At 44.6% G+C, this 19524-nt stretch overlaps 1 protein-coding gene across 3 annotated transcripts in view; it reads left to right on the forward strand.

Moving 5' to 3' along the window:
* Positions 766–19524, forward strand: part of MCU (mitochondrial calcium uniporter) — an 81923-nt gene continuing 63164 nt past the window's right edge. For 2 of the 3 annotated variants that reach the window (XR_002439710.1, XM_021399966.1), the window contains exon 1: positions 15792–16040. Coding sequence is in view for 2 of the 3 variants with exons in the window: in XM_021399966.1 (XP_021255641.1) it covers positions 15807–16040 (234 nt within the window). In the remaining variant the exon portion in view is untranslated. Of the gene's footprint in view, positions 910–15791; positions 16041–19524 lie in introns of those variants that run through there. The other variant, XM_021399967.1, reaches the window with a different exon arrangement.

Consider the following 19524-nt stretch of genomic DNA (forward strand, 5'->3'; position numbering starts at 1 on the left):
ATGCCAGCAAACTTCAAGTGGTTGCTGCTGTGCAGAGCCTAAGCGTAGCTGGGCACGAGCCTCTGGATTGCTCGGCTATCTCTGATGTAGATGCTGGACCCTGAAAGATGGAAAGAGAAGGATGCGATGGCAACTCTGAGGCAGAGATGGCATCCATGTGGAACTTTGGGGGCAATTTTTAGTGTGTGCTTTCAGCATTAGGGAAATTTCCCTATGCTGATTAATTGTTCCCCAAGCAATTGTTCCCTGTGGTGCTCAGCTTACAGAATGCATTTTATTTCTCCACAGGCAGACTGACTGCCCTGCCTGCGCTTTCTCCCCAGTCCTGTGCAATGAGCGTGGCAGCGCTGCAGACCACTGTAATCAGCGTTTTCCTTGCAGAAGGGGAGCAGCCACGTGCCACCTCACGGGCGCGTTCCCACGCGCGGCTCCCACCGCTGCTCTAGGACCGGAGCCCCGCCCCTCGGCCCCGCCCCTGAGGAGTTTCCTGCCCTCCAGCCCGCTCGCGGTTCCGCCCGCCGCCCGCAGGGAGTCGAAGGAGGGTGAGCAAGGCGATGACCAATCAGCTCTCTCGGAACGGCGGCTGCGCGGCGCCGATTGGCCGCCCGGCCTGGCTTGACGAGACCCGGGCCGGCGAGAGGAGGGCGCCGATTGGCCGTCGCCGCCCTTCGGCCCCGCCCCGCCGTTCCCCCTCTCCCCCACCCGCCGGGCGGTAGCAGCAGCGACCGCCGCCGCCGCAGCGCGAGTCTGGCCGTGCGCGCGGGGCGGCTCCAGCGCGCGATGGCGGCCTCGGCGGGCAGGTCCCTGCCGCTGCTCCTCTGCCGCCGCCGCGGCGCTGCCGCCGCGCTCTCCGCCGCCGGCTGCTTCCCGGCGCTGGGGCGGCGCCGGCAGCAGCAGCGACACCGGACGGTGAGTGAGGCGGGAGCGCCCGCCGCGGGGCCGTGCCCTTCAGGCGGCGGCCGGGGCGGGCGCGGGGCGAGGGGGCGGCGGGAGCTTTCCGTCCGCCCGCCCTCAGCCGGGCCCGGGGGGCGCTGCGGCGCCGGCGGCAGCTGCGCGTTATTCTTAGCGCCGCGAAACTTGAGCGGGGCGGCGGCCCGCCCCGGGCGGATCCCGGCCCCGCGAACTTCCCTCGGGCCCGGGGGGGCGGGGAGGAGCGGCGGCGGAGCGGAGCGGGGCCGGGACGGGCCGGGCGGGCGCTCTCCGGCCGCGTTGAGCTACCGGCGCGGTGGCGGCCGCCAGGTGGCGCGCGGGTAACCCGCGGGGTCGCGGCCGGCACGCGCCGTGCCTCGCGCCTCACACCGGACGGCCGCGTGTGTGCGGCGGGGCTTCGGCTGCAGGGGGCTGCGAGAGCTGGCCGCTCTGAAGGAGCGGTGAGTGATGCACGGGCACAGGCTGCACGGGGCGTGGGGGAGTCACCGTCCCTGGAGGTGCTCCAGAGCCGTGGAAATGTGGCACTGAGGGACGTGGGCAGGTGGGGTCGGGCTGGGTGAGCTGAGAGGGCTTTTCTAACTTCGGTGCTACTATAGTTCCAATCTGCTAAGGAGGTGAGGTAGGTGTAACTCGCATGCAGGGAGTCTCTATCGCTCAATGCCTCAAAGTGATCATAAATGGACTTCTTTGAAAGAGAGTGGAAATAGCAAATGCTCTAATGGGTGAGACTTTTCAACAGGAATATATTGGAAGAGCCAGCATCAAATGACTTTACTTCTGTGAGTGAATAACGGGTGAAGTATAAAGAATGGTGTTTAGATAACATCGAACGGAGAGAGTATGAAGGTCTGAACTCTCGGGTAAATACTTGGCTTAGGAGGATTCTGATAGCATTGCAGTAATATTGGGAGATGTAGACCTGAAATAAAGCATTTACTGCTTTCTGGCAGTGAAAGCAGTGACTGCACTGCTGTTAACTGGCATGAAAACTTCTCCGGTCCCCTTCTGCCTGGGGTGGGTGGATGGCTGCAGTTTTGTAGAGGAGAATGGGTGAGCCATTCATTCATAGAGCAAAACATCAGAGCTGCTGGTGTGGAGGGAGCTGTGGAGGTCTGAGTGTTGTTAGAACATCAGCCATGGACATGGGCGGTGGGAGAGGCAGGGAAGTAAGATGAGGTAGGAATCTGGTTCCTTTTCCTATGCAACAGTTATGTGAAAAAAGCGGTGAAGGATGGAAGCGGGTGTGATGGGGAGAAGCCTGGCTAGTGCTTGGCAGAAGAGATTTGGGCTGATGCTAGGCATGCTGCGGCAGTGCAAGCACATAATCCCTTGTGCTGACTTTGTGAGCCGTGCCAGCGGAGCTAAATGCTTGGTGGGCTGTCGGGGTATTGGCTCTGCTAACATGTAGCAGCACTCATAGCAGCCCTAGATGTTGAGACTACCTATTGGCAAGGCCTTTGTCCTCCAGTGCTTCCTGCTGCTTAAAACTCACTGCTGCTTTGCCGTCAGATAGCTTGTCCTCAGAAGTGTGGAGAGAAAATGAAGTAGATGTTCCTGAGAGGAAACTTTCTTAGGAAGCGAGAGAACGTCCTGGTTGGCTCCCTGCTCGTTCTGAGAGGTGTGGGTGTTAAGGGTAAGCTGCCAGAGGTAAAAGCTCTGCCGCTGAGATGCGGTGCGGGTGGGAAGCAGCCTTTTGTGAAAAAGCTTACTTCTTTATGAACCTAGATTTTTTTTTTCCCATGCATGATGATAGGTAGACAAAAGACTTAAATGCATGTCAAATGCTTAATCTTCATGGCTTTCACCTATGAAGATGAGTCTCTTGTTATTGTATTTCTTAGTGTATGTACCCAGCTGGTTCAGTTATGTTGGGTTAAGATGTAATCAGATGTTTCAGTTCTGGAGAAGAATACCTGCAGGAATTCAAGGGCTCAGCTGTATGTGGTGCTCTATGGTACTAAATCCTGGTGATTCTGGGTAGATGGCAGACTCCTTTTAGGCCTAAAAAAGGGACTATAGAGACCAAACTGCCCAAAGATAGCAAGCAATAGCAGGCAGGGTTTAAGAGCTGCCCTAGATGAGAACCAGAGTTACCCATGCTGATGGGTGTGCTGAATGGATCAGGTTTTTGGTGAGGGCAGTCTTGTGTTGTATTCCACAGAGAGGAGAGATGTGTCCTGCAAGCCGAGGAGTCCCAGGAGGAATTTGGGATGAGCACTGTGCCCAGGCTGTCTCCGCGTGGGTGTTAATGCATATAGCAGACTTCAGCTGGTCTTCCATGCTGTGGCTGAAACTGTTGCAGCAGCAGCTTTTAAAGAAGCTGTTGCTCGGTAGTGTCGGGGTAATGTGGGCCCAGTAGCTACCTCTAACTGGCCATAGTTTATTGCCATTCTGTTGCCTATCTCTTGAAACAAATGTATTTGATAGGTATTGCTTGAGGGTCACGGAATTCACGGAGTGGTGCTGACAGACTGCCAATACTGCAATTGCTGGAAGAACATCTTGGTGTGGTGTCTGGATTTTTGCTGAGGATGGAAACTTGCAGGCTTCTTTAATTAACTGCACTTCTGTTTTCCTGATCTTGCCTACTGCCGATCATAATTTTAAAATGAATGATTAACAAGCTGAAGAGCTGCTGCCTGTGCAATGGATTGAAGGGGCATAAAACAGTCACGCTCACTAGACCTTTGCCTACCCTGACCTTAAACGTTTCCCATGCTGGGATGAGGAATACTAAATTAAGCCCTTCCCTCCCCCAGGACTTTGCTGTGGAAGCCCATGTGGAGATTTTACAGCAGTTTTGTGTTGATTCTCTCTTGAGCTCTGATTTTTTTTTTTTTCCATAGCGTTGAATGAGTGGTACATTCATTTTCATGGGATCAATGGCGTGTGGGCTGTAGAACAAGAGAAGATGCAGTTGGTGTCACTTGGAAAGTCAAGATAGGATGTGGCTTGAACTGAAATATGAATAAATCCCAACATAGCAGAACTTCTACAATGTAAAGAGCCCTAGCAATTGTTCACTTTGCTGCTAAGATGTGTCTCTCCACCAAAACTCCCTTTCCTCCTGCTTCTTTCCTCACCCCCTTCCCCCAAGGATGTACTTGCTGCCCTGCTGACTCCTTGCCCACCTCGCCCTGGCAGAAGGTGGCTAAAGGGTAACAATTTCTGGTAGCTGTAGTTACCACCTGCCCACTTCAGTGCTGCCTAAATTGATTAAATGCAGGGCCAAATGAGATCTGCCACCTCCTACTAGATTTACTGTTACAACAGAAGTTACAGCTGAATGCTCCTTTGAAGGGTTCAAAAGGAAGGGAAACTTTGTCAGCATTTTAACCACAAATAAGGAAAGAGAATATGTCCTCAGCTAATGACAGAGCAATGGAACTAAGCTGGGAATCTTGTACTGCTTAGCCTTTTTTTTTTCCTGTTGTTGTTAGATTGTACTGAGATTGCTTGCACAACCAAAAATGATCAAGACGACCTGTTAGGTGTATAGAAGTGGCTAAACATTGATTTGTTCTTATAGAGCAAAACAGGTTTTGAAGGGCTGTTGAACTGAAAAAAAGCATTTCAGAGCTTTTGATGTGCCTGTAGCATCTTTTTTGTTCAGGGAATAGTAGAAAGCTTTGTAGTGTCCAGAAAATACCCTTGCAGGGCTGTATGTGTGAAAGGTGTGATACTCAGAGAGGGGTAAATGGTAGCAATGTGTGACAATTACTTGTAAATACTTTTTTTTATATATGCCAGTCTTTGGGAATAATCAAGAGTTTGTATGTAGGGCCTGTGGTGGGAAAGGAAGTTACGGTCATGTTAAGGTTGATCCAGCCATTAATACAGAAATGCCAGGGCAGATTTCCTTCCATATGGGGAATGTTTCTCAGCTATCCTCAGATAGAAGAGGTACAGCTCTGCTTATGAAAGTCAAGCCTGAAAAAGGAAGGGAAAAAAACACTTTTTGCTCATTTTCTGAAGCTGTTTTTTTAGCCTTAAAGATAAGATCTTTCTATGAGATTAGGTTGCATGCAGTCTTGAGGGTGAAACTTAAGTTTTATAACTTCATGTCACATTGGTGCTATAAGTCACTTGCTTGCCGTTCTATAGAATGGCATACAGATCACAAATTGGTCATTTAAGTTACATTCCTGTTTGCAAGTGCTTCCTGTCTGTGGAGATGCAGAAGTGTTTTGAGTTTTGGGGTGTTAGTTGCTTGTTGAGCAGGTATTTGTACTGTCAGCTGGCAGTCAGTTTTCCTGAGAGCTCAACTGCTGCTTTATGCTGTCATAGATAGTCCAGGGCAAGCCTCTCTGTTGAGGAGGAACAATTGCAATCTATAAAGTGCTCTCTAGATAAGAGATCATCTTTGATATCACTGCTTCATTGTTGATTGTGTTTTGGTACTTGCTTTTTGAGGGCAAACTAGAGCGAGTTGGCGTTAAGGAGTGTTCTGTCCTTGAGTGTGTAATGATGAATAGAAAATGATTTGTCTTTTTTCTGTTAAAGTTTTGGCAGAGTTTTCTTCCTAGTATTAAGGCCTCAAAATGATATGTCATCTGAATGAAGATGAAAATATGCAGTACTTGAATGTGACGTGGAATTATTTTCCAGTAGGGCAAGCCTATGGGACATTGCTTATGTCTTATGCGAAATATGAAGTATGGCCGCTATTGCTTTCTGCATTCTTGGCAGCTCTTAAGGAATTAAGAAACATAGAACAACTTGCATAAGTAGGAGAGGAAAAAATGTGGAAGGCAGCCTTGTTTCAGTGAATCGCTTTTATTGGCTTCCCCAGGAGGAAGGGATTGCCATGCGATGAGGTCACTGTCAAATCGCTGAAGCTGTTTATTGGAATAATTGAAACTGGAATTTTGTTTGAATAGATAACTTAGGAAGGATCTGCTGGAGGACGGCCATGGCTCCCTAAAAAGCAAGTTATTAAAGTGTGGCTACTTCAGGGTGACTGAAGCCCAGTGGGCTGCTTTCAAAGCACTTGGTATGAGGTTGTAACCATCCACAGAGAGTGAGGGGAAGGCGTCCTGGTCCATGAACAGACATTCTCCCTGAAGAGCGCTTAAGGGTTGTCTGGTCCTTAATGCTTTCAGAATGGTGGGTTTCCATGGGGAGCACAGCATTCCTGCCAACCTACAGAGTGTGGTTGCTGTGCCTTGGCAGGCTGGTGTGCCTGCTGGGCTTCTGTTGGGCCCGCACCAGGCTGTGCCAAGCACTGTCAGCTCACCTGCTGGGATAGGAGAGCATCTTACCTGCCGCCATAACAGAAACTTTGAATGACTGAGTTTTGCGTTCTGTCTTGCAGCCTTCCAGGAACAAAACAGCATGCTCCATGGTTTTAGCCTCAAGCTTTATGGGGTTGAAGAAAATTATTTGTGAAATGTATTGCTGTTTTGAGAGGATTTTGCTGTGGAATAGTGCTATGATAACCATTTCTACTGCTTACATCATGCGGATCTTTAGCTGTGTATGTAGCTATCTGTTCCTTCTGTTAAGCAAAGCTTACCCGGACTCAGAGAAGTGTGAAGTAGTCCAGTGGTTTCCAGATAAAAGTACAAAGCCAATGCTTTCTAAATGTACATAAAAGCAGGATTTATTTTTGTGTGTGTGGGTGCTGGGGGCACCTGAGCCCTCTCAGACAGGTGCTGCATGAAGCTTCTTGCTGCACAGTGCCTGAATATGGGGTTATGTGAGGATGCCTTTACTACAGCATTTCACTTCCATCATTTGATATAAATGGGTTGAAAGTAGGAAACCAAATAACTGGATTTATTATATTAATTTACATGCAATTTTGGATGGGGAAACTCACCGGTCGGTCCTTGAGTGAAGTGACCGCAGGCAGCAGTTGGCAAACAGCATCCTTTTCTTTCAGATGGAATGGAGTTTCCAGCCTGTCTTCCAATTTTCTAGGTCTGCTGCTGGAAAAGAGTCTAGCAGAGTCTGTTCTGCGTAACCATGTTACCTTGAAAAGCACTGAGCTAGGCAAATCTTTCTTTGTTTTATTTTGTTGTGTTGTATTTCCTTAAGCTGCATACTGAGTTTATTTGCATGGTCTCGTGTCAGTTATGGCTCTACCTTGGAGCTGCTAAGGAAGAATGCGTTCCCTAAATACAGTGATGTAAGTGTTTTGTTTCTACCTTTGGGACATGTATGTTTTAGAAAGCCTAAAACAGCAACTTTAAGAACCATTCAGTTAGGATCTGACATATGTTCCTTGTAATCCCGTAGCTTTGCCAACAATTTGTGAAAGATATAGCTTCCGATGAGCAGGAGGTACTTCTTTGACATATGGGCTTGCTCGCTGTCAGCTAAAATGTGACTTGGTGGTAGCTGCTGAGCCGTGACTGTTTGCTCCTTGTCAGCTGCTTTTCTTTGTATGGGTTCCTTCCTCTGTTCATCTACCTGTCACTTGACTTGGGTACTCCATACCCCTAGGTAAGGTAAGGGGTAAACTTCAAGCACTCTCCGTGGTGGAGTGCGCTAGGAAGTACATGATAAACCCAATAAAACAGTAGTTCTAACTTGAAGTAGAGCTTGGATTTCTGTAACAGTCTTTCCCAGAGTTCTTTTAGCTTAAAAACCCAAGCTTACATGCAACCCACGATGTGGTTACAGTGTCTAGCTTTTAATCTTATCTTTGTGATTAAAGCTTGTCTTCCAGCAGATCCAATAACCTCTTGAAGCGCCGTTTGTAGTCATGCTATGCAGGTTTGCTCTCCGAGGCTCATTGCTCTAGGATGTTCTTCCAATTTCTTTGCTTCTTGGAACTGCGGAAGTTTGAAAACACAGAAAATAATGGTAGATGTTGCTCTTAAACCCTGTTTTTCTTGGACCAAAAATACCTTCTAATGATGCTGAGGAGCTGCTTAAAAGTAATTTAAATTAATTGTGAACCTATCTGAAACACTGTAGAGATTATTCTGTGGGGGAGAACTGAGAGAGGAGGCTGGCAGAGAAAGTAATCTCTCACTCAGATAACAGTGAACTGGAAAAAGGGAAGAGATTTTGCAGCGGAAAAAAATGATTCCTTTTTTGTAGTGGAAATGCTTTAGTTTGTCATGTTACTTGGGAAATCCTCTTGGCTTCCTGCAGGGGGAAGGGGGAATTGCCTGATGTTCCATCAGATGATGGAGCATGGTGTGTTTGTGATGCATAACAGCGTCTGCTGTGTCAAAAGCACCCAAGGGAGACTGCTGCTCACTGCTGGGCTATTCCCCTTATCAAGGGACTTGTTTCAAAGCAGTGATAACAGAAATTCCATTGTCCAAATATTGGATAGAATTTATAATTACCCTAATACAGTGTTGTATTATTTCCTCTGAGTTTGGGGATATTATATTAAGAGAACAGGATTCTTTGTTTGGACTCACGTGTGATTCAAGAAAACCAACTCCAGTCTCTGTCTTAAGAAAGACGAGTTGTATTCCAAGCCATGTGTATTGCTAGTAATGAAACCAGCTCTTAGTGCTCCCCTCTGAATTAAAGGAATATGTTGAAGATTTTTCCCTTCCTGTTACAAGTTACAGATAAGCTGTTCTTGTGCTTTATGAACTGCCTGGAAAAAATACAAAGAAGTGCTCTTTGGCTGTCATTCAGACTGTGGCCAGCACCATGTGCAAGGGCTGAGATGAGGCGGCAGAGGGTGCGTAGTTTGAGATGGTTTCCGTGCAAGTGAAGGCAATGGGAGCAAACATAATGTGAAGATCCAGACTTTGTTTTGGCTGCAGCATCACGTGCAGCTGACTGCACAGGCTTACCTGCAGCCCGCTCGCTGCAGAGTGATGAGCTGTTTAATCACAGGCAGCTTAGCAGCGTACAGACAGCACATTCTTTTCTTCAAAACTTTCTCATTAATGGAGCTTTTCTGATTGTTTAAAAAGATTGTTACTAGAACTTCTTGCACTCTTCAAAACTGTATCACAATGCCGTACTATCTGCAGAATTTACTGGCATAACAGATGAGGTGAGACTCTGAAAGCCAGTCTTCCTGCAGACCTGTTTTCTAGGCACCTGGAAAATTGGAGTTGAAAGGAGCAACCATCACAAATACAGAAATGTTCCTACCTAACTGCTTGATGGAATGATGAGATTCTAATTGCCAAGGAATGAGAAGCTGTTGGTCCAAAGCAGAGCTTTACTTGGAAGCCAGAAAACCACCAACTTCTCTGACCACAAAGCTTAATATATTGATAGTGTCCAGGATTAGTTTCATCTCAAAAATAATTTTATCCAAAGATAAATAACATGACTCAAATTTGCACATGTACTCATTAAAAATATATCACAATTGTGAATCAGCTAGTCACTCTGGTGCGTAGGAATGACCGTTTCCATATTTCCTCTTGGCATTTAATGCTCGAGAGAGTAATCTTAAACAGTTCCACAAGTACTCCTCTTCATAATTTAGCTAAATTGAGTAGGGCAGGATCTGAGACAATGCAGATATGGTCTTTTGAGTTGGCAGGAATGTTAGAGGAAAGGACTGAGGCTTTGGGTGTAAGGCAATGAATTCAGTGGAGCTGCTGTTTTCATGACCTACTTCTTGGGAAAATGTGGAAATGGAAATGGCTGTTGGTGGCACAGACAAGAGATTTGGCTTTTTTTTTTTTTTTTTGGTCTTGGGCTGACCTTGAGGTTAGGAGTGCTGCATCCCCAAATTATTCCAGTATCAGTGAAGAGGAGGAATTGCCTGAGCGTAGGTCAGTTTTGCTTTCAGGAAATAAAACGCATAATTTAATCTCCTAAAGGATTGTTTGTTGTTGTGGTCAGTCTGTTGTAATTAATGTAGTTTGTACTCCAAAGGAAGGGGGGTGTGCAGCTGACTCATCCTGAACACTTTTCTCCACGTTTATACTTCAGGAGGTTTGGCAATGTTTGTGAGCAGAGTTGCTGTGATTAGACTGACATTTATGTAATGGAGTGCAGCATAGGGGGCTGCTCTTGGAATTAGTGTTGAAGCACAGTGGTACTTCTCAAGGCAGTATTTAGATAATTTGTATGGATTTCTACACTAGATAGCCTGCATTGCTGTACAACAGTCAGTTGATAGTTGTATTTCCATGTTTGCCATGTTAGCATATGGGTTTGATGGCAGCGGATGTGATTTATATAGCTACAGGTTGGTGCCAGTGATGCTTCACATTGGGTTCTGACTCAAGAATATGTGCAAGCTTTTTTATAATTGTGGGTATGTGGAAGTTGTGGAAGTGCATGAAGAAAACTGAATTGCTGTAATTGTGCTCTGAGATGCCATGAAGCGTACGTAGGCTGTACTGTGTGGATGATTGACTAAGCTGACTGGAAACTTCACTTTGTTCGAGGTGCTTATCAGTACTCGGGTCTATCATACAGTCTTTGCTAAAAACAGAAGTAAGCCCTCGTCTCATTTCTCCTGAACACACACTCGCCACACCCCCCCCCCCCCCCCCAACCAACAAGCAACACGTAATTGCTTTTTGATAACTTTTCTGAATGTCCCCTCTGATGTAGAGAAGACCACCACATCTGATATTCCGTTCGTAACTTGTCACCCTGCCCGCAAGGACTACTTTCTGTCCCCGGCCACCTCGTCGCATTTACACATCAATATGATGAGCGGCAAAATGGCGTTTATTGTTAAAAGCTACAAAACTATATAGTATATCTTATCTTTTACTAGACTGTTCCAGAAGCTCACGCAGGCCCCTGGCCAATCATATTGAATATCCTGCTCTGGCCACTCACTTCCGAAAGGCCATACACGGAGTTGCTATACACCTTGTTATGAAAACAAAGAAGGACAGCCTCTCCTTCTTATGTCGCGGGTTCAAGTAAAGTGGGTGAACCAATAGCAAGCATATGAGGAAGGGCCTTCCCCGTCACGTACCCGAGTGCCCTGTAACATGCCTGATACAACACCCTGAGATCTGTTAGCCTGCATCACCCTTCAAGCTTTCCTTAAGAAAATGGTGTGAATGATAAAGCTTTTCAACTCTCTGTCGCGTTTTCCAAGTTTAAGACACTTTCAATTTTCATAGTATTCATAAATATCTCATGATTCTTCTCTCTTTAGTTTATGGTGCTTAAGTTCTCAAAAGTATCTACCTTTTTTCCTGTTTGTAAACATGAAGTGGTTTAAAACACATCTAAATGTGTTATTTTGGCCATAATTTGCCTTGAAAAGAGCATCTCTGGAATGTTTCATTTGAGCATGGTTATATTTACTTGCTAGTGACTGGCTCAGTTTGCATGAGAAACTTACTTAATAGAAAGTGATTAGAGCTTGTGTTTTGTGATCTGTATTTATAACTGCAGCTCTCCAGCTTTAATTTATCTCTGTGCTGAGATGAAGCTTGCACCTTGGTATTCATTGTCAGTCATGCTAATCACTGAGACTCGCATGATGTTTTCTTATCCTCGTTAGCAATCTCTTCAAGCTTCCCAGCCTGAAGCTTGTCAGAATGAACAGATCTGCCTCTAGCTTGTCTGTTAACGGAAGAAATAGAAGTGGTCAACAGCATCTGCTCTCTTATTGCAAAGACATTTTGCTGAGTCCTTCAATTTCTATAGTGGGCTGTGTGAGATGCATGAAATGCTGGTGCATAAATGTGAGACAAGCACTGGAAATCTGTGTGGCTCCTTGGGAGGGAAATTCTGATTTATTATATGTTACCTGAATATAAAATCTTTCCAACTCTTGCTGTGGAAAAATACCTACATAATTCATGGCAGAACTGAAGGATATTATGCTGAGAAGACACTGTAAGTATAATACTTTTATCTTCTTTAAAGCAGATAATGAAGTTCAAGGTGAGCAGTATTGACAGTGAACTTGATAACATGCTAATCTGTATAAATCAGTCTCTCTGATTCCCAGGGAGGCTAGTTAGCCAGTCTGCAGGGAAGGATAAGGATAGCTCTGGAGAGAAGAGAATACTAAGAGCAGATGAAGAATGGAGTGCAGCTGAACTACTGCCACCTGTTGATGTTTCATGTGGTGATCTCTTGCTATAGTACTGCAAGGTTTTGATGACACTTCAAAGCACATGAGTGATTTCTTTTAGATTCTTGACTTACATTTCAGTAACTCCTGTGAGAAGATACTGTTGTTACCCGTGATGTGATCTTTTTGGTGCTGTTGCTGCAGTGTAGTTTTTTTTGTTCCCGTACTTAATAGCATACTTAAAAGGAGAACAATTTTTTCTTCAGTAGGGCTGTTGTCTAGTGATAGAAGATTTTCACTTCCTTCCGGTAAGAGTACCGAGTTGTTGTAGGGCTATTAGTTGTTCTTAGAAAATATAAAAAATAAGTAATGAAAAATCCTGGAGGAGCACAACCTTGCACATACCACAAAATGTCTCAGCTTTCAGCAGCTATGACTGGTGGTTGCAGGCTTGTGATGTGGCTTTCACTGATAACTGATTTGATAGGAGAAAAATAACCAGACTCTGACTTGACACTTGCTACTTTTCCACCCACAGATCTGATAAGCATTAGTCAGCTCTTCCTGTACACAGTAACTAGATAGAGCTATGAAGCTCAAAGGTTGGTTGTAGTATGCTAACCACTATGTCCTGAAGAGAGGAGACAGAGGTGTGCCTTCATGCTGGCTGTCGCGGTGATAGTGGCAGTGTAATCAATCCACTTCTTGTTAATTCCAGCTGGTAGGAATAAAAATACTTCTGTTTAGAACAGCTTTGAATTTAGGTGAATAAAAACACATGACAAAGCAATGCCATGCTTTGCTACCAAAAGCTGCCTGTTCCTCTCCTTGTTTGTTGCATTAGAAACATCCTGAGTTCATCCGCTGTACATGCTTTCACGTTGCAGCGTGGGCCTTGTGAATGTTAGCATTTGATTTGTCGGTTTAATCTAGTGCTCAGTGCTTCCTTTGGAGTGCAGGACCTCCTTCCTTTGGAGCAGCAGTCCTTGCTTCATCTCTAGTGCGACAGTCTTCCTGGAGTCTGTGGAACAAAATATGTCTCTTGCATATAGGCTTTTTCTTTTATCTTAAGCTGCTACTTAGATAGTAATTGCCTTTCAATCTCCAAAACAGGCCCCTGAATGCTCCTTGTGGCCTATGTGGTTGACTGAGTGCCGTTTCTTTAGATTGCCAAGAGCTACTTCCAGCTCTTGTGATACTGGAGGTACCCTTGCTGCTGTCATTGCTGATGTGGCTGCTATTCTGTCTTCATACAGGTACATACCTGAATGAGGAACATCTCCCCTAGTTCATCAGTCCTTTCTTTGTAGCGCTTGTTCTTGTGTTTCCGAGATGCTATGGCTATCTGTAGAACTACTAAGTGCGACTAATACCTTATTTGCTGAAAAAGCTAAGTACCAGTAGCTGGCAAGATTAAATGCATGTAATGTGCTGACTTGAAACTCCGGAGCCTCCAGTGATAAATGTCTTGCTTGCACCTTTCTCTGTCCTCTCTCTTTTCTTCTATCTCCTAACAACTATAGTTTCTGAAAGCACGCAGCAGTATGAAATGTCTGCTCAACTAGCGCACAGATTGTTATGGATCGCTCCCAGTCTCAATGTTTCTGCAAATTAATTTTTGATTAACAATTGTTGAAAAGCTGTTTAAAGCAGTACCCTAGCGAACCAGGCTGTTTTAAAACACTGTTGATTGACTCATCTTGTTGAGACCTTTCACTGGTGATAACTTTGAAGCAAGAAATGTATGCTGTAATTCTTAAAGCACTTCGTAGGGATCCTAAAACTTTTGGAGCAGTTTTTGGTCGTGAAGTTGGAAGCGCTGGGCTGTGAAGAGCCTCACCGATTTTGTGGTTAGTTACAGCACGCCCTGGCATTTCACTGTTTCCTGTGGAAAAGGTAATGTTTGGGTTAGAGGACTGCTCTGAGCCTATTTGAATTCAAGGCCTAAAGGTGTTTGTATCTTCATCAACAGAAAGCAGAGCCAGTGGACAGCTTCCCTGCTCAGAAACTGGTTTGCCAGTATGCCTGAGCTGTGAAATGTGCGTGAAGAGAACAAGCTGGTAGGAAGAACTGTGTTGGCATATTCCAGTATCAGTAAAAGTGCGCAAACTGGATATTTTCCAGGTTTTCAGGACTTGTAAGCGTGGGTTAATATGCAGGAGGTGCAGGGTAACCCTTACTTCAGGAATTTGCTGCAACTTGCTTTGTGCCCACTCTGTAGCTCTGTGCTGGGAAAGAGGCCACAGAGGAAGTAACTTCTGCAGTTCCTGCGCAGGCAAGTGATTGACCTTCATGAATCCTTCCTTGTCTGGATGCAAAAGAGCTTTTCAGAGCACACTACCACCCCTGTGTGGATTTCCCTAGGTATGCTGTAAGTAAATGTTTAGTTTCTAGGAATCTCTGCCCTTTGAATGGCATCCTTTGAGTCATTCCTGGAGAAATGAAATATTTCTTGGAGCTCATAAAGGATATTTGATTTGTGATGTTAAACTGGCAACTTTTTCTGTTGTTAAAGCTGCCTTTGGGATTGAGTAGTTCATGTTGCTGAAGTCTGAACTGGAAAGGGGGAAGTTTATTGTAAATAAGACTGCAACCAGAATCAGGCTGCCTGCTCCGCTCTCTGCCCCTGCTGGACTGTGCATATACATCTACTCCAGGATGCTTTGGGAGGGGGGTTTCTTGGTATGCAGCTCTTGTGGTTTGCCAGGGATAAGCACAAATGGATTGTTATTTAATGCCGTATAATGGAATAAATCTAATTAGCATTATACTTATTAGAGATATACAGTTGTACGGTATATACTATATTATTTAGAGATTATCAGAAGTTACTTTTCTTTGCATTGATGACATGTCTGCCTCTGCAATATGGCCATTAAAAAAGTCATATTTGAGTAAATCATTATGCTTTAGGAAATATGATTGTGTCAGGTACATACACGTGACTGTAATAGCACTGGAGTTAAATCTTGATTTGTATGCAGGGTAAATACAGCAGGGTGGTTGCTGCTTCAGATGAGTGCCGGAAGCTTGAGGGCATAAGTGCTTCATAGCTGGGGAAGCTGGCCCTCTTTGCCAGCATTCAGAAGGAACTGAGTTAATATTGCTTCCCAAATTGTACATCTCTTCTACCATCATATTAACTGGGTGTTTTCTCCGTGTGATATCTAGTAAACCTTGCCTTAAGTTTAGTGTTAGTGTTTTATTTCCCTCTGTACTCAGCCCTGGTGAGGCCCCACCTCAAGTACTGTGTCCAGTTTTGGGCCCCTCACTGCAAGAAAGACATTGAGGCCCTGGAGCGTGTTCAGAGGAGGGCGATGAAGCTGGTGAGGGGTTTGGAGCACAGGCCTTATGAGGAGCGGCTGAGGGAGCTGGGATCGTTCAGTCTGGAGAAGAGGAGGCTCAGGGGAGACCTTATCACTCTCTATAACTACCTGAAGGGAGGTTGTAGTGAGCTGGGGGTCGGCCTCTTCTCTCTTATAACTAGTGACAGGACGAGGGGGCATGGCCTCAAGTTGCACCAGGGGAGATTTAGGCTGGACATCAGGAAACACTACTTTTCTGAAAGAGTGGTCAGGCGCTGGAATGGGCTGCCCAGGGAGGTGGTTGAGTCACCATCCCTGGAGGTGTTCAAGAAACATTTAGATATAGCGTCGAGAGACATGGTTTAGTGGGGTTATTGGTGGTAGGTGGATGATCTTGTAGTTCTTTTCCAACCTAGCTCATTCTATGATTCTATGGCAGAAGTTGACAAACTTAGGATAGAAATCAAACCAGTTAAAAACTTAGGTAGTATTAAGGAAATCTGGTTTAAAACCAAAAACCACACAAATGACGAGGAGTTCAGTGCAGTCCCTTCTGTTGTGCCTTGTCTGTCTCTCTCCCCTAATGGGGGTTGTTCAGTCCCTCGAGCAGCTTTGCTTAGTGCTCAGAGTTAAACCAAATGGGTGGAGAACAGCTGATTTGGAGGGATGAGTCGTGCCTGGCCCAGCTCCCTCTTTGGTGCTTGAAGGGACTTGCTGCCTGCAACGTGTATGAGGAGCAGCTGTGTTTGCAACAGCAGAATAAGAAGCAGATTGGGAGGGGGCTGTGGCAGCCCCTGGGACAAAAGCATGGACTGAGTGGCACCTTGCTCAGCTGTGCATCAGCTTTGGCCTTCCTCGATCTGGAGTGTACGGTGAGTAATACATGTTATTTCTGCCCTGGGAGTTCTGGGCTCCTGCTTGAATTAGCCTTCTGTATTATTTAATATGTTGTGTTGTAATTATCTGGCTTCTTAAATCCTCTAACATTTCTTGGTGTTATGAATGCCCCGTGGCTGGGGAGGGAACAAATTATTTGCAGATCAAGAATGGACTGTTTATCACCAGGACAGTCCCCTCTGGGGAAACAACTAATAATAATCAAATATATATGCCTTATTTTCCCATTCGACCTTTCCCCAAGCTTCAAAGGGAGTTTATAGCAACCTTGGAAACTATGGCGCAGATACCTCCAGTGCCTTTCGTACTTGTTTGTGTTACAGTGGTATCTTCATGGGAGATCTCTCGTTCAGGAGGAAACATTTGAAAACTTTACAGACAATACTTGATGTGTTATTGGTTGTGTGTGTACTTAGATGAGAATAAGCCTTTTATATTGGCAGAGCACAGGACAAAGATTACCTTTTTCAAGCATGCAAGTGGCTGGATAAAGTAAATAAAGATAAGACAGTATAAACTTTTATCTGCTAGTTGGGTTGTGTGATGGGTGGGTATGGTGTGTGTTTATGTAAGTTATTTAAAAAAAAAAAACAACCAAAACTTGAGCGTGCACCCTAACTCCGTATCCAGTTTTTAATGAAGGAAAGCTGACTAAGGTTCTTACAGAGTCTCCGTGGAGTAGCTGGTTCTAGGTGAAGTTCTGAGTAAAACCTGGGTCTTCTCTGGTAATTTGTCTTGGGAAAAGGAGTGTATGTTATTATGTACATATTACACATACATGGCTAATGAAGTTGTGTTGGTTTTTTTCCCTTTTCCTGGCTTGCTGCTCTGCCCTGAAGCACGTCAGCTCTGTTCTGAGAAAGGTAGTCTGTAACTTACAGATACGATGGTTGCTTTTTCAGTTATTGGTTACCAACAAAGTGAACACCTGGTTTCTGTTTGTTGCATGTAATGGCATTTTCTAGCATATATGTAGTAGCTTTGAATAAAGAATCTTTTTCCAGTGAGCCTGTGCCTGTGAGAAGTTTGCAGGAGAAGTAGTTTGCCTTTCTGTTGTTTCTTCTTGCTGATGTTTCATGAATGTGTGATGGAAAATAACACCTGTAGTTCTTCCAAAAATAAGGTGCTGTTGATAAACAGGTACAGTCATGTTGTTTAGCGTTCTTGTTCCAAAACCCACAGTATCTGATCTAAATTTATAAATTCCTTTCTCTTGTAAACAAAGTTTTCTTTTTGCTTTTTAACGTAATAAATAAGTCAATATAAAAAAATCTGCAAGTCACATCATCCCACAAAATAGTGTAGGGTGTGATTGTCTGGGTTTTTCTGGAGATGGAAGTCTAAACAAATGCTGCTGGCAGATGTTTTCATTAAATCTTAATTCAGAACTTAAGTTGGTTTTTCTCATGACAAAATCCAAGTCAACTAAATAGCCTCAAGTTCTATGTCTTGTTTTTTTGTTTTCTTTTTCGTCCCTTTAGGGAACAAGATCATCCCAGTCTATGTGGGACTTAAAGTACATACGATCTGGCATATACAGGAGCACAGAGGAATGCTGCTTCTACAAAAATAAGTGCTAACAGAAACCTACAGTACAGTTCCTCCATGAGCTTGCCTTAAACTCAACATAACTATTTTCCTATAGAAAGAATGAGCAAATGAGCTTGCATATACACTTAACCCGCATGAGAAGTGATGAGGAATCTTTTGAGAAGCAAGAACATTAACTAATCACACCTGTTGTATAAGTAGTGTTTATAGGCTGCTGATTTTGCTTGCAGCGTATAAGAGTCTGGGAACAAATTCCATGGGGTTGTTATGTTAGGAGCTGAGAATGGAGATCTTGCAGAAGAGATTTTTGTTATATTTATAATTTTGTCAACGTTGGTAGAAGGTTGAATTTTGCAGGTTTTCCTGATCTGTTATTTAGTGGCAAGCCGAAATGGATGTTGAAAATGATTGGGAAGTGTAGGTTGGAGAGGACCTCTGGAAGCTGGCAACTTTGAATCTAACCATGCTCTGAGTTAATGCTATATCGGATGGCTTAAGGACCTGTCCAGTTCTGCTCTGTGAAGTGATAGCCTTCCTCATCAGTGCACTGGCTGCTCCCTCGCATTTGATGTAGTCTCAAAACCTGCTGCAAGCAAGATCTAGCTTCAGCCTGGTGGGTGAGGAAGGTACTGGTGTTGCCCAAGCATGACCTGAATTATATGTGGGTATGCAACTGAAAACAACCCCACGCTTCCCAATTTAGAGCTCTGCTTTTGCTTTCATATATCTTGCTTCAGTGCCACTTCAGTTGCCTTCAACTGCCTGAAATCTTGGGCTAATACACTTCTAGCTCAAAAATCTGTTTAGAGAAGTTTAGTGTCTGAAGTTAGTGGTACCGTTCTTTCCAGACTTTAATTAAACTCTTCCCTGACTAATGAGGTTCTTTACTGGTTCCCTGCCACCCCCACCGTGTTCTTTGTTCTTTATTGGTATCATTTTGTTCATCGTTTCAGTACTTTACCTTTTTAATCTTTGAGCTTTTGTCTACCAGCATAAAAGTAAAAACCTGAAAGTCTGTAGTAGTAAAGGTTTCCACAAAGGTGTGAGCTGTTAGAATGCTTTGAGAGTAACCTGAAAAGCTGTGCCGTGTATTTGGAGGTCCAGAAGATTTTTGGACTGTTGAGTACATCCTGCTGTTTATTAGCAAGGCTGTAATGTAATCTGGGAGGCACTAGCCTAGGTCTGTTCAAAAAGTACCATTAATCTGTTTTTATTTAAGGCTAACAGTTACTGACAAGTAGCTTTACTGGTAATTTAGAATAGGAATTGTGAATTGTTAAGGTAAGTCAGTGGAAGGTACAGAATGAGTCTCTATTCGATGTCATGCAGTGTTCCAAGACCTGTTGAAAAAAACAGCCAGATGATTAATACAGATACTAATCCAACATTCTTATTCATTCAGTAACTGCACTTCTCTGTCCTGTTTCCCTATGAATGTAGCAGTGTGTAGAATGTCCTGGCAGCTAAAACATGAAGACAAGATGGTGGATGCTTGTGACTCAGGAGCTGTTGAGTGTGGTGGTCAGAGCAGTGCTAGCTAGCAGTTACTGTAGTGCCTTACTGTCATTGCAGACACCAGCCTGCAGCTGAATGATGGCCTCCATTTAGAAATTATTTGTGTATCTTGAGTGCTTGCCTTCCTGTCTGAGGAACCAACTGCATATTTTGTTAGGCTGAGTGCAAGCTTTTATTTAAAGTTTTTCTCCTTAGTGGTTTTCTTATTCTTGCAGGTATTTAAATGGACTTTGTGAAGTTATGTCCTTTCTCTAGGTTGTAATACCACCTTAGATGGTTGTCAGCATGCAGAAGCTCTAGTCTAATGCTCTTGAGGACTATAGAAACCAAGATTTTCTTCAGTGCAGGCAACCAAATTGAGGGAAATTACTGGGGTTCTTGATGAACTAGGGG

The sequence above is a fragment of the Numida meleagris genome, chromosome 5 (genome assembly GCF_002078875.1).
Source record: "Numida meleagris isolate 19003 breed g44 Domestic line chromosome 5, NumMel1.0, whole genome shotgun sequence".
Classification (NCBI taxonomy): domain Eukaryota; kingdom Metazoa; phylum Chordata; class Aves; order Galliformes; family Numididae; genus Numida; species Numida meleagris.